At 34.8% G+C, this 13,413-nt stretch overlaps 2 protein-coding genes across 2 annotated transcripts in view; one reads left to right on the top strand and one right to left on the bottom strand.

Annotated features, from left to right (window-relative positions):
• LOC109227421 (methyl-CpG-binding domain-containing protein 11-like) overlaps positions 1-1,557 on the top strand; it is a 2,978-nt gene extending 1,421 nt beyond the window's left edge. Inside the window, exon 2 of the mRNA XM_019392581.1 lies at positions 500-1,557. Within this exon, the coding sequence (XP_019248126.1) occupies positions 500-1,345 (846 nt within the window). The 3' untranslated portion in view covers positions 1,346-1,557. The remainder of the gene's footprint in view (positions 1-499) is intronic.
• Positions 1,619-3,718, bottom strand: LOC109227422 (phosphatidylcholine:diacylglycerol cholinephosphotransferase 1-like). The gene is made up of 3 exons (XM_019392582.1): positions 3,096-3,718; positions 2,714-2,851; positions 1,619-2,116 (listed from the first exon to the last, which is right to left on the bottom strand). The coding sequence occupies exons 1-3, from the start codon at positions 3,231-3,233 to the stop codon at positions 1,745-1,747; spliced, it is 648 nt and encodes a 215-aa protein (XP_019248127.1). The 5' UTR covers positions 3,234-3,718; the 3' UTR covers positions 1,619-1,744.

A 13,413-nucleotide genomic window follows, 5' to 3' on the forward strand; every position in this document is an offset into this window, starting at 1 on the left:
AGGTGGGGCGGGGGGGTATAGAATGGAAGTGGATAGGAGGGGGGAAAATACTTAAATACCCGACCGTAGACAATATTCCGAAACAATATTGACCTGAACATCCTTCATGGTAGTTTGGGTCATAACCAGTATGACTCGATCCATCTATTTACCTCAAAAGATGAGAAGTAAGAGCCTTTTTTCTTGTTCATATTTTGGTTGCTGTGTTTATCATTTTTCTCGTGAGCTTAGATAGTTCATCTTTGGCATCATGATAGGGGAGTCAGGCCCTTACTTTAAACATTGTGAAGCACATCAGTGTTAATGTAACCCTTCCTAGTTGCCACAAAATCAGTGTGCAACCTTAGATGTGAAAGGTAGAGAGAGTAGTTTGTAACTGCGTTGTAGTGTACTCTGGAGATTCTCTGGGAGAGGTAGTCGTATCTAAGGGAATTCAAAACATGCTGCTGTGTAGCTTACTTGTTCACTTGACATAGATTTTACCTCCGTCGCTTTGCAGTTCATTCCGAAGCAAGGGAGTACACCAAAGAGGAATGAGGTTGTATTTATTGCTCCAACAGGAGAGGAGTTCAAGAACCGCAAACAGTTGGAGCAGTATCTCAAATCACACCCTGGTAACCCTGCAATATCAGAATTTGACTGGAGTACCGGCGAGACTCCAAGGAGATCAACAAGGATCAGTGAGAAGGCAAAGGCAATGAGACCACAATCACTACTTGAATCACCAAAGAAAAGACGCCGAACATCATCTGGTGCAAAGAAAGATAGCAAGGAAGCAGAAGCTGCAAGAGTTGACCAGGAAAGTTCAGAAACGAAAGAGATGGAATCTGCCAAAGAAGAAAATGAAAACTTGGAGAAGAAAGATGGAGGAGCAGAAGCTGAAATGGATGACAAGGGGAAGAAAGAGGTGGAAGCTGCGGATGAAGAGGCAGAGGGCATGAAGGGTGCTAAACTACACCCGGAGGAGAAGCCAGAATCTGAACCCGGAAAAGTTGACAGTGCTGATGATGGCAAACAGGACAAGTCAGAAAATGCAAAGATTGAGGACAAACAAGTATCTGGAGAAAAGCTGGAGTCTCAAAGTGACAAAGAAAGTCCTGCAGCTGATGTGAATGAGAACAAGCCAGAAGTTGTCACCGCAGAAGGGATCAATGAAGCAGTAGGAGGAAGTTCCAAAGATGTGGAAAATGTTGTTAATGGGGAATCTAATGATGGCGAAAATAGGTCGCAGGAAGAGGAGAAAGAAATGAAAGGAACTGATTTGGTTATGGGAAATAACAAGATTAACCAACCAGGGCCGGCTCATTCCCAACAGCATCAGTCACCTGCACCTATTAGCTGCTGAATGTATCATCTGAATCACCCTTTAGGACATCTCATGTTACATGTTTACTGACTTTTGGATTCAATTTGATTACTGTAATATCAATCTGTGGTAGTTTAGGGTCTAGATTTCTTTTATGTGTATGTAGTTTGTTTTCTATTGTGATACGCTGATCTGTTACTAAACCTTGATGTAGAATGTCTTGGCAGAATCAGTGAGTTTACGTTTTTCTATTTGCTGGAACTTCTGTTGTTTACTATAGCAAGCTTTTGAAACGTCACTGGTCAGGCATGCTTGTTCATTACCCAATTGAATTGATTTAAGTTAGGAATCCAAATGCATCACGACCTTATATAATCACTAGGCCAGAGTTGCTTTTACAGTTAGAAAATGATAATGACCATATTTGAATGAACAGTTCTAATGTGAAGAAACACTTAAATATTCACCATTTTCGTGCGTTTGCGAGTTCTGGAACACATCATTACTGGTGCCATTGGGACTATCTGCAAATAATTCTTTTTTCCTACTCTCCTCATACTTTCCAGCCAAAGAATCAAACAAAATCCCAGCACCAACTCCTACTGCCAAATCAATAGTGTAATGACCCCTGGTACTCAACAATCTGATCGCTTGCAATACGTTCAAGGTGTCAAATAAATAAGCCAATTTCCATCTCTGCATACGCTTCATATCCAGTGATGCAATCACGGATGCTGCAACATGCCCCGAATAGAACAAGAAAAATGACACATTCCCAACTGGAAAATCAGCGCCCGACCCCAAAAAATCCTACATACACAAAACCGGAAAACAATCAGTTGCCTGAGCAAGTAATTTTTGTGCGCCATTTTCCACTTTTGGCACTGCATCTTGTATAAAAGTACACTTTAACTTCTATACAATTGCCAGCATAAATGAATTTTATACTATTAGGTTACTTAAAAGATGATTACATGCAACCATATATAAAAAATGAGATTAATAACCTTAAAAATAAGGGGTATGTTATTTTTTTATAATAGCTGGTTAAAGTACACTCATAGTGTAAAGTTGTTTACATTGAGAAAAAAAAAGTAAGGGTAGATGGAAGATCACATGGAATACATAAATATAATATGTTCGACATTAAAACATGGGGTACCACAGATTCTGATTGTAGAAAAGTGGAACTGCTAAGAAAGAAATATTATTATCATATATATTTGTCCAGATAAGTACAAGCAATGTGTTAGATAGAGCATATGCGATCAAGAAAAGGACTAAAATTGACAGTTGGACACCCTTATGACTTCAGATTGAAGAGTAGATCTTAAAAATGGAACTTTTATTCATATGAAAAGATAAAACAAAGAGCTTATAGTACAAAATAGTTGTTGGTTTTTTCACCTCTGGTAATGGCAGCTGCGTAGCATATCCAAGAATGCCTCTGCATGTGAACATGAACAGAGCTGAGATGGTAGCTCGTGGTCGCCCTTCAATTAAGAAAGTCCATATTATGTACACCATTTGCATACCCACGAATACCTACGTACAAAAACAATGATCTCATAAAAATATCACCCCCTCAACATGTATCTCAAGAAAAAAGAAAATGATTTCAATGCATAAAGCAACCCCCTTAGTTTTTCCTAAATTCCAAAGATTAATTACAGTAATTGAACATAAAAATGTATACACATTATAGATTCAGTAACGAACCATATACCATGTTGGTTAAATTGTGTAATCATTTCATCTAAAAATATGCGCGTAGAACATGCGTACGTACCGTGTTAAGGCCAGCAAGAACAGTGTTGAGAGTAGGTCTGGAAGCAAGAAAACGATGAAGTGGACGCGTAGCAATGAATCCTAGATCGAAAGGCGGGGAAGAAGATGGGATCATACGAAGAGTGTATTCCACATCCATGAAAAACAACAACGAGGCCGCGAAGATGCACGGTAAGGGATGGTACTTCACCACACCGAATATATCCCCTGCCGTTCATCTCATGAAATATGCATTACTCAGCCAACCGCAATTACACAAATCAGAGGATGATCTCTTCTTCATGACTACAATGATCTTATTATAGTCGTCCTACCTCTTTGGTTTTCGTCTTGCTTTTGAATTTAACGCCGTTAAGGAAACCGTTCTATTTAAAGAGAACAGAACGGTTTCGAACTCAGAAAGGATACCGTTCGAGGAAATCGTAGATGATAGATCTCACTTTCGAACTCAGGTCACAGCAGGGAGAGATTGCGATTGCGATTGACAATGAAGTGTAGGAAATTTGGTATGGGAGAGGAGAATGTGGCACTTTAATTTACACCTTCGATTTGTACCAGATTAAAAGAAGCAGCAGCCTGAAAACGTGCTTTATAGGCGTAGAGAAACTGGCTTTCGCCATCAGTATTTCCACTAAATCAAAGGTGCTTTAACTTTATTATGATAAGTCAATATAATTTGGCCTAAACACCTGGTGCCAAGTATTTAAAATCATGATTCCATGATAAGAAAATAGTTATACTAACTGTTTATTTTTTTTTAAATTATTCACCGTATAGATATGTGTTGCTACAATTCAGATTTTGCGTTCTCTTAATAACTAACAACAACATACCCAGTATAATTCCACAAAGTGGGGTCTAGGGAGGATAGTATGTACGCAGACCTTACCTCTACCTTTTGGAGATAGAGAAACTGTTTCCAATAGAATCTTTGCTCAGGAAAACATAAGCACCACATTAATAAAAAAAAAACAAGAAGGGATAACACCTAGAAGCCATGTAAAAGCAGCATAAATAACAAAACGATAGTAAGATGACCGAAATGAAAGAAACGATAGATAGTCGTAGACAGAGGCGTATCCAGCTTGAGGGATATGGGTTCACGTGAACCCATACTTCTCTCCCTAAACAATGTATTATAATGTTATATTTCTTCAAAATTACTTGAATATATGTGCGTGCACTCATGCTCAAAGACTCTTATGTTGTAATTATTATTGGGGTTTTGACACAGTTACCCACAAAAACAAAACTATTTACCCTTGCCTACCCATTTATTTTTCTACCCATAAACTAATTACATTTCCTACCCATAGTAAGTTTTGTGGGGAATTTTCTCTTTATTCTCCAGTTCTTTTTTATTTCTATGCTTCTTTTCTTTTCTTTTTTCTTTTCTCCTTTTTTTCTCGTATTCTTCATATTTTTTTTCTTTTTTCCTATTCTAATTTCATTTAACTTCTTTTTTTTTATATTCATTTTCTCTTCGTAATCTAATTTCATTTACTATTTTTACTTTTTTTTATTATTCTTTTTTTTATATTATTACTAAAGAATAATCAAATTGTGTACCAATTAAATGTAGCTAATACAACCAAAAAAATATTAACTAACATTTGATACCAGTATAGTATATAGTTATACCAACAGGTTATACAATTGTACGCAAAGAATTAAAGAAAAGTTTAATTCAATTATTAAACTGAAATAATATCAGTTGTCAATAAAAATTTCAAAATTCTAAAAGGATCTAACTGTAAGAGTATACCGTTACATTATATAACATAGTATAATATTTTTTTTTTTTTTTTTTGTATTTTCAATTTGCCTCTCACGCTGGGTAAAAGCTTAAAGCAAATTAAAAGGGAAAAGGCAAGTGAATTTACGGGTAATAAGTATACTATTATAGTATATTATATACTATTATAGCATGTTGTTACAATATCTTGCATATTATTACAGTATACCATAACAATATATTTGTATACTATAATGGTATACTGTTGCAGTATAACTATATACTCCTATAGTATATTAATATACTGTAGCGGTATACTGTTAGGCAACAATGTTCTTCTTCGATTATTACCGTAGTTGTGTTCTTCTTCGATTTTTAACTGAAAATTTCGATCTCAATCACCTCAAATCAGCTCCAAGATTCGTAAATCAGATTTTAGAACATTCAGGCAAATATATGTGGTGGGCTCGATTTCAGAGCATGTAAAAATAATTTGTAGTTCGTGAATCATGGAATTGATGGCTCAACGGTAAATTCTATTAGATTTATCTTTTGAGATGCTTAAATATTACTAGTATCATTTGCAAGGATTATATTTACTTAAATACCAAACTAAATTTTTTTAAATTATCGGGAGTTAATATAAGTAGTGTTTAGCTTAAACTGTAGTTATCTTGAATATGAAATCGATCAGTGATGAGGATTTCGAAATAGATTCGTGCTTCTTTTCTTTCATTTTTGGCCTTGCATCTGGTGATGGCCTTACAAGGATTATTTTTTTATATAGGAAAAAATACGATGGGTATAAAGTGAGGAAGGTAAAATGAGGAGGAGGAAGAAGAAAGGCGGGTAAATAGTTTGGGGAGCATGAGTAGAAGTAGTAAATAGTTTGGGTCTGGGCATTAATGGGTAAATAGTTTAGAATTAATGGGTATAAAGTGAGATTTTCTCAGTTTTATTGGGTGCACCTTTACAAGTGAAATTGGTGGTTCAAATCCATTCCGATCTGTCCTGTTTTCAGCTTGGAGTATAAATATATGTGAAAATTACTAAAATTTCAAAAAAAAATATATTTTGAACCTATCTATATTATTATAAAAGCATGAATACAATGTCGGTTTACAAAAATAACCTTATAATATTAAGTATAATAACTCATAATAAAAGGACATAACCGGAATTCTAGATATTAGTCTTATAATCCTATTAGTTTTAGGATATAATACTACACGTTAGGAATCCTGCATAATTACCTTTAGAAATCCTATTAGTATAATTACTTTCTTAAGCTGTCCAATTAAAGTTAATTAAAAATTTACTTCATATAAAATAATTAAAACGAAAAGAGAAAACCATCGACAATCTAAAAATATGAACTAAAACACAAAATCATGTAAAAGCATAAACGTAAGAATAATCTATATCCTACTTTTTCCGATGATAAAACTACACGATAACTTTTGTATTCTTTGTCCTAATATTTTAATCATACAACGTCAGGTTTGCCTCTATAGTTTCTTTCATACCAAACTATTTGCCATTCTTAATTTGAAATTGATAAGTAATTTATTTAAAAGTTAGCTACTAAATTATACTTATCTATTTTTATAATTTACTACGGCAAAAAATTTCTATAATTAGTATCACCATTAGCGTAGAAAAAGTAATCAATGCTAGGAAAAGTAGTAATTATTTAGTCATGTAATCCTATTACTTTTAGGATATACTTCTTAAAAATTTTTATTATTAATTTAATTTGAAAACGTAATCTTATGTCCTATTACGAATTTAATTTGAGAATGTATTATATTATCCAAATTCATTTAGAAAAAGGAGAGCATGTATTATTATAAAAGTATAAATAAAATATTAATATACCAAAATAGCCCTANATTTAAGATTTTAAAATTAACAAAATTTTGTCTATTAAATTCTTATTAAAAAGATGTAGAAAGGTTTAACAAAATCAAATTTATAAGAATCCTATTATTGGCAATACATTACCGCTCCATAATGTCCAATACCAAGAAAATATACAAGTAATATTAAATGGACTGCATAAAGAGTTGAAATTGAGAAGAAAAAAATCCATGATAATGTATTTTTATGTTATATTTGAACTATTTTTCTAACCAAATAATATTTTTTTAATTAATTTTTCGTGTAATATTAAAAAAATACACAATTATTAAACAACAACTAAAAAAAATGTGTGTGTGTGTGTATGTGAGAGAGAGAGAGAAGAAAATGGTTGGTAAGAGTTAATACCAATAATGATTCTACGGACATAAATATCTAAAAGTGAAATGTCATATCAATCTTTTACTCTTTGAAAATAAATTTTATGGTAGATAAAATTATAATTAAGATTAAATATTCAAAACAAGAGATGAACTAATATTAAGATATGAATCAACATAGAATAATTTTTTTATATTAAAACCAAATAATTAAATCTTTTAATTAATTATTTAGCAAGAGAATCCACTTTAATTATTTTTTAAATTTATCATATGAGTAAAATTCTTATTCAAGTTAAAAATAATCTTAAAGTACATAAATTTATTCCATAAAAAAGAGCGTTAGAACACAAACTAAAAAAGGTTAGTACAATATTAAGAATCAAACTGCCATACAATTGTCTGCTGAAGCATAATCAAAGCTAAATCCTGAACAAGAACAAGCTTTCAAGACTATATTATAAAGAGCCGACTTTGTTATAGCGGGATTATCTTTTGTAGATGCCTCCGACGGAATCGAAATAATATTTCTATGTCATGCATTACTTGCAAATATCAATCAAGAGGGCATGATACTGTTAGCAATAATAAAAAATGGTGTACCAGAAACGATTTTATTATGATGTCACTTTCTTTAGATTTGATATACTTCTTCAAACAACTGAAATAACCATCATAAATATATCAAAGCAGATGTTGCTAAATTTATAAGGAAAACAAAATTGATAATATGGGATGAAGCACTTATGGCTAAGTGTCAAACGATCGAAACAATTGCCCGGAGTTCTGGAGATATGTTGAATATCAATGAACCGTTTGGTGAAAAATTAATGATTTGGAAGGTGATTTCTGTCAAGTACTAATAGTTCCAAAATCGACGAAAGCAGAGACTGTAAGAACTAGCTTGCCAGATTAGACTTATGGTCTCAAATGAAAAAAATTCAACTGACAAGAAATATAAAGTAAGAACAGATCCATTATTCGATGACTTCTTGCTTTGTGTCGGAAATGAAGAAGAGCATCTAATAAAAGATGATTTCGTAATAATGGTGCATTTAAAAAGGGAATATTTCTATCATTGTATTAAAACATAATTTGTGAAAATTACATGATAGAAATTTAAAAGGTATCTTAGCCAGCATAAATAAATATATTGATCAACTAAATAAAAGGTTGATTGCGAAATTTTATGGTAAAAATAAAATATTTTTCAGTTTTTGACTCAGCAGAAGATGATAACAACAATTACTACCAAGAAGAATACTTAAGTACTTTAATACCAAATGGCCTTCTACCACACATGTTTGTTGTCAAGTTTATTAATTCTTACATATGTTAGTGTCACTATATATATAATATACTAAGTTAAAATTGATCTTGCATTGCATATATACTGATTTTGAAAAAAATATATGCCCATCATGCTACTGAAAAACTTAGATCCGCCGAATAGCTTATGTAATGACACATAGATGGTATATAGAAGTTTTGACAATAACGTAATACATGAAAAATTATGATACTGGTCAATATACTTCTAAGTATATTTTTATCCTCGAATTCAACTTTCGTCTTCCGAAACTAAAGAATATCCTTTTAAATTTGTGTGAAAATAATTTTAGGTATCTTTATATTTTATAATTATGATAAATAAAGCACAAGGACAAACATTCTAAATATTAGACTATATTTATTGCAATATATTTTCTTGCACGAATAACTATATGTTGCACTTTCAAGAGGAATATCAATATTGACAACAAGAGTTCTGGTTATGGTAGAGCAACCAAAGCATTAGAAGGAAACATACACAAAAAAACATCATCTACAAAGAAGTGTACGGTAAGATACCATCACATCAAATACTTTTAAACTGTAATACATAATTATCTAACTAACGTGACTAAATTGATCATTTGTGTAAGTTCAAATGATGTCCTTTCATTTTGAATTCACGTATTATGCTAATTTAATAATATTTTCTGGCTTTTATATGATTTAAGTGTTTAAACCATCACGTGCCATTATTAACGTGCAATGCACGTTCATAGACACTAGTAACTTTAAAAGTGTAGTAGGTTCATGGTAAAAGACTAAAGTTAAACCCATCAAATGTAAATTCTAGAGCACCTCTTTACAACAATGCAGCCATCCTCTTGAGATACTGGATCCGCCTCTGATCATAGAAACCTAATGCCAACGGCTGCGCCATGTCTTTCAGTTTCTTATTCTTTGATAGGTTATGAGAAAATTAGACCGTCAGTGTTTGGACTCTTTCCTCCTTGATATTCACCACATTTGACTTTGTCAGGGTCCTCAAATATTTGAGAAAAAAACAGAGGAAAAGAAGTCATCCGCAATGGCTATTCTTTAGCTTCCATATGTTGAAATAATGTAACAATAACTTGCAAATAAGATTTTCCTCCTAATTTGTTTGTCTTATTAATCATATCGATATATTTATCTCTACCATCGGGTTTAATTCTGCTTTTGAAGATTTCAAGATACGAAGAATAGATTAAATTGGCAGATAAAATTCTAACTTCTGTCAAGCGAATTCCGAACCCACTCTGTAGAAGAGTTGCTCGCTGAAAACAAAAATAGCGCCAATATTGTAACTTGTAAGCAAAACGAGAATAGCTTGTATGGCTTCTCTATGCTTCGCTAGAAGATAAAATCTTTGACAGGAAAGAAGTTTCACAAATTGTGACAATTTTTTTGTAATGTTGATGTAGACGTTAAAATTGTAACGGACTAAACTCATATAAAATTTGGATTTAAATTATAAATTCAAGATACTATAAGAAGAGTCCATCACGCTTACTTAGAGGCTACTCTCTGGAATTAGCACTGCGTGACCCCCAAAGAGGGTGGTCTTGGCGGAATGTCTCCATTTACGGTCTTAGCAAAATATACCCTTTTTTACTTGAACACCGTAGTTCTTCAATTTTTAAAATTTGAAATCCTTGTTTGGTTGGGAATATTAAAGCTTATGATCTATTATTGTTAAAATCGTTTGAATGTTGATAATTTGTGCATAGCTTTTAGTTCAAACACTGATTTTAATTGATTTACTGTAAAAATCTCAAAACTCCATCATTGGACCTTATAAAATGTTGAAGAAGACAAATGGGTCTTTTTGATTTGGTATTATTCGACTAATGGTGATTAGGGGTTGTTTGTGTTGGTATTTGGAAGCTTTATTTCAAATTTGTGATCATTTGGAGCAGATTTGGGGTGGATTGATCGAAATTGAAGTTGCAAATTCGAAGAACACTTTGCTAATACAACCCAGAAAAAGTATACCAATCCGGTAGACTTCGATGAACCACTTAACATATAGATAGAGAAAATATAGCTTCAACTCTACCAACCCGGTAGAGAAATACCTGAAGTCCGAAAGTATGGCAATCCGATAGACTTCAATGAACAACTTAAGAGATAACTAGAGTAATAATATTATCAACTCTATCAATTCGGTAGAGAAATACTAAGGAGCAAAAGTATGACAATCTGATCGATTTCGATGAACAATTTAAACCGTTAGAAAAATCCCTGAAGAGCTTTGTGTGATTCCGGAGTCATTTTTAAATACCGCTAATTTTTGGAACATTCCGCTAAGATCAACCCCCAAAAGTCCCTTCTACTTTGGAAGTCTTCGCCTGCCTTCCATTCTTGGCATGCCCTTCGTCTTTGGCAGCTTGGCCCTTCCCACTTCTTTTAACTCCTTGTCTTGTCCTTCCTTCCATCGGTCTTTGAATGCGAAGATTCAGCGAGTCATCACCTAAGTTAAAATCAGTCAATGCCTATGCCGCCGCAATAGCAGTAAAAAGGCTTTGAACATTCTGCCTTCTCAACTTTAATTGTGCCCAACCCTTCAATCCGCTCATGAAGTAATGCAGCTTGTCCTCATCTGCTATATTACTTACATTTAACATCAAGGAAGAGAACTCCATGACATACTCCCTCACCGTGCCACTTTGTTTTAAGCGATGCAGTCTATCTCTTGCAACCCAAGACGAGTTTCTTGGAAGGAATTGAGATTGTAATTCCTACTTCAGCATATCTCAAGTTTCAATCTTGGGCAGTGCATCACTTTCCACTTTCACAACTCGTATCTGCCACCACTCCTTTGCATCATCAGTCAAGTACATAGTTGTGATGGTCACCTTTTCTTCATTCGGTACACGAGCAACCTGGAAATGCTTCCCACAAGAAATTTTCCAACTCCTTGGCACTTCTTGCACCACCATAAGCCTTTGGTTCCGGAATCTTCACCTTGGTGCGATCATCACCTCTAGGGATAGTGTTTTGCAATGCCGTTCGAAGTAGAAGCACTTCCTCACGCAGTTCTTCTTTTTTTCCTGCATACCAATTGCATTTTTTCCAGGGTAGTTTCATGTCTTGCTGCATGATCTGCCTCCAAACGTGCCATTCTCGCAAGAACTAAAGCATCCGCGCCTATTTCAAGGGTCTGCCCAACGAGTGCGTCCAACTGCTCCACCCTTTGACGAAGTTATGCATTTGTGCCACCAGTCATGTTCTCAAACAAAACCATGAAATCTTCCATTGGTCGTTGTGCCACCGTCACGAACCTGCTCCGCTCTGAAATCTCCCAATGGTCGTTGTCCAAAGTCACACCCGCGCGTTCAAGTCCAACAAACTTGACTCAGCCTTTCCAAAACTTAGCCAATTTTTTTTAGTCTTTGGCCTTAAATTAATTTTAAGTAGCAAAAGTAAAGAGAACACAATCCAATATGGGGAAATTCCAATCTTTGTATTAATCACAAAACACATAAGGAAAACCCTTACTTGCTATGATCACAAGTCGATCACAACCCCACTTTGAGAAAGAACACAAGTCGTTCTTTAGCCAACACTAACACCTGCCTAATGCCTAGCCTTAGTCCCTTTTAAAACACTTAGAAACCCTCATGTTTCACTTTTGTTTCCCTTCATAATTTCACACGAAATTCTCACACTAAATCTGACTAAGTCCAAAGGCACCTATTTTGTAGAACATATATAGGCAGCCTTTGGGACTTGACAACACAATGACACTTGTGTCTACGGCTTTTGCCACTTGGCGGGCTAAGGCTAAATCAGTTCCTAACTTGTAGTTGACATCCCCAACTACTTAGGCCATGATATATATGAAATGATAATGGATACAAGCATATGCAACATGGGTACAAACAGTTATAAAAAGGTAAGCACCAACTGCTTTGGCATGTGCACTGTATGTGCACCTTGGCTTGGATAGATGTTGTACGCCCAAGGATGGCATTGCGCCCAGCCTTGGGCCTTTAACATTGTTCTGCCCCAATGCCATGCCTGCAACCTGCCGCCCATGACTTTGCCGCGCACGCCCAACACCACTGCCGCCCGCATACCTTTTGGCCGAGTTTCTGTCTTGTTCATGTCAACCCTTATTTCACCTTAGCCATTGCTTGTATTTTGCTTCACATAGCGTTGCCTTAGCTATTTAAAGTCTTTTTCATCATCCTGCACTGCTTTGCCTTAGCTTAGTCCGCCCTTAGCATTGCCATAAGCCAAAGTGCCCGTGCCATTGTCTTTGGCCCGCATGCCATGCCATACCGCCCCAACTTACCCATACTGCCTTGTCAAGCCCTTGCCAAGCATGTCTTGCCTTTCTCAAGACCTTGGGCAATACTTGCCCACAACAGCCCACATGACAATGCCTCTCTCATTGTCCGCATGATCGTTTTGCTCGCACATAGGCCAATAGCAAGGCCATCACGCCAAATCCTTACCACTGACGTGCCACGCTCGATGTCAAAGTCTCAGGCCCCTAACAATAACCATCCCTATTTTGATGTTTTCTTACAACACCATTAATTCCAAAATCATAGAACCACCAGCTCCAATCCATTGCCCAGGCGGCGCTGCGACCGGAACAACCACCACCTTATTGGCCATAGGAGTATTTATGGTGTCTACTAGCGTGCCTGTATATGGAACCTCCACCAGCCTTCTTGTCAACCATTAAATCTTTCATCGGCTTATCAACATTTGATGATGCTGAGATTTAACGGAGCTTTCTTATAGATCCATAGTTGCAGCCATATTTTGTTTACTTCTCACTGTTTCAGTATCTCTGAGACTTGTATTTAAAATCAACAGAAATGTAATTTTTGGATACTTATGCATGAAGTGCTATTTTGTTTTTATATTGGTACATTAATATATAAGATCATATTTAAAAAAAGATATTGTACTAATTTTTTTCCTGATAATAGATGCCCAAGAGATTTATACTAATGTTGTCAATTTTGGTATAATCCAAAGAGAGAATGTAATCAGAGTGAAGGCAGAGAGAATTT

Source organism: Nicotiana attenuata, chromosome 6 (genome assembly GCF_001879085.1).
Source record: "Nicotiana attenuata strain UT chromosome 6, NIATTr2, whole genome shotgun sequence".
Classification (NCBI taxonomy): domain Eukaryota; kingdom Viridiplantae; phylum Streptophyta; class Magnoliopsida; order Solanales; family Solanaceae; genus Nicotiana; species Nicotiana attenuata.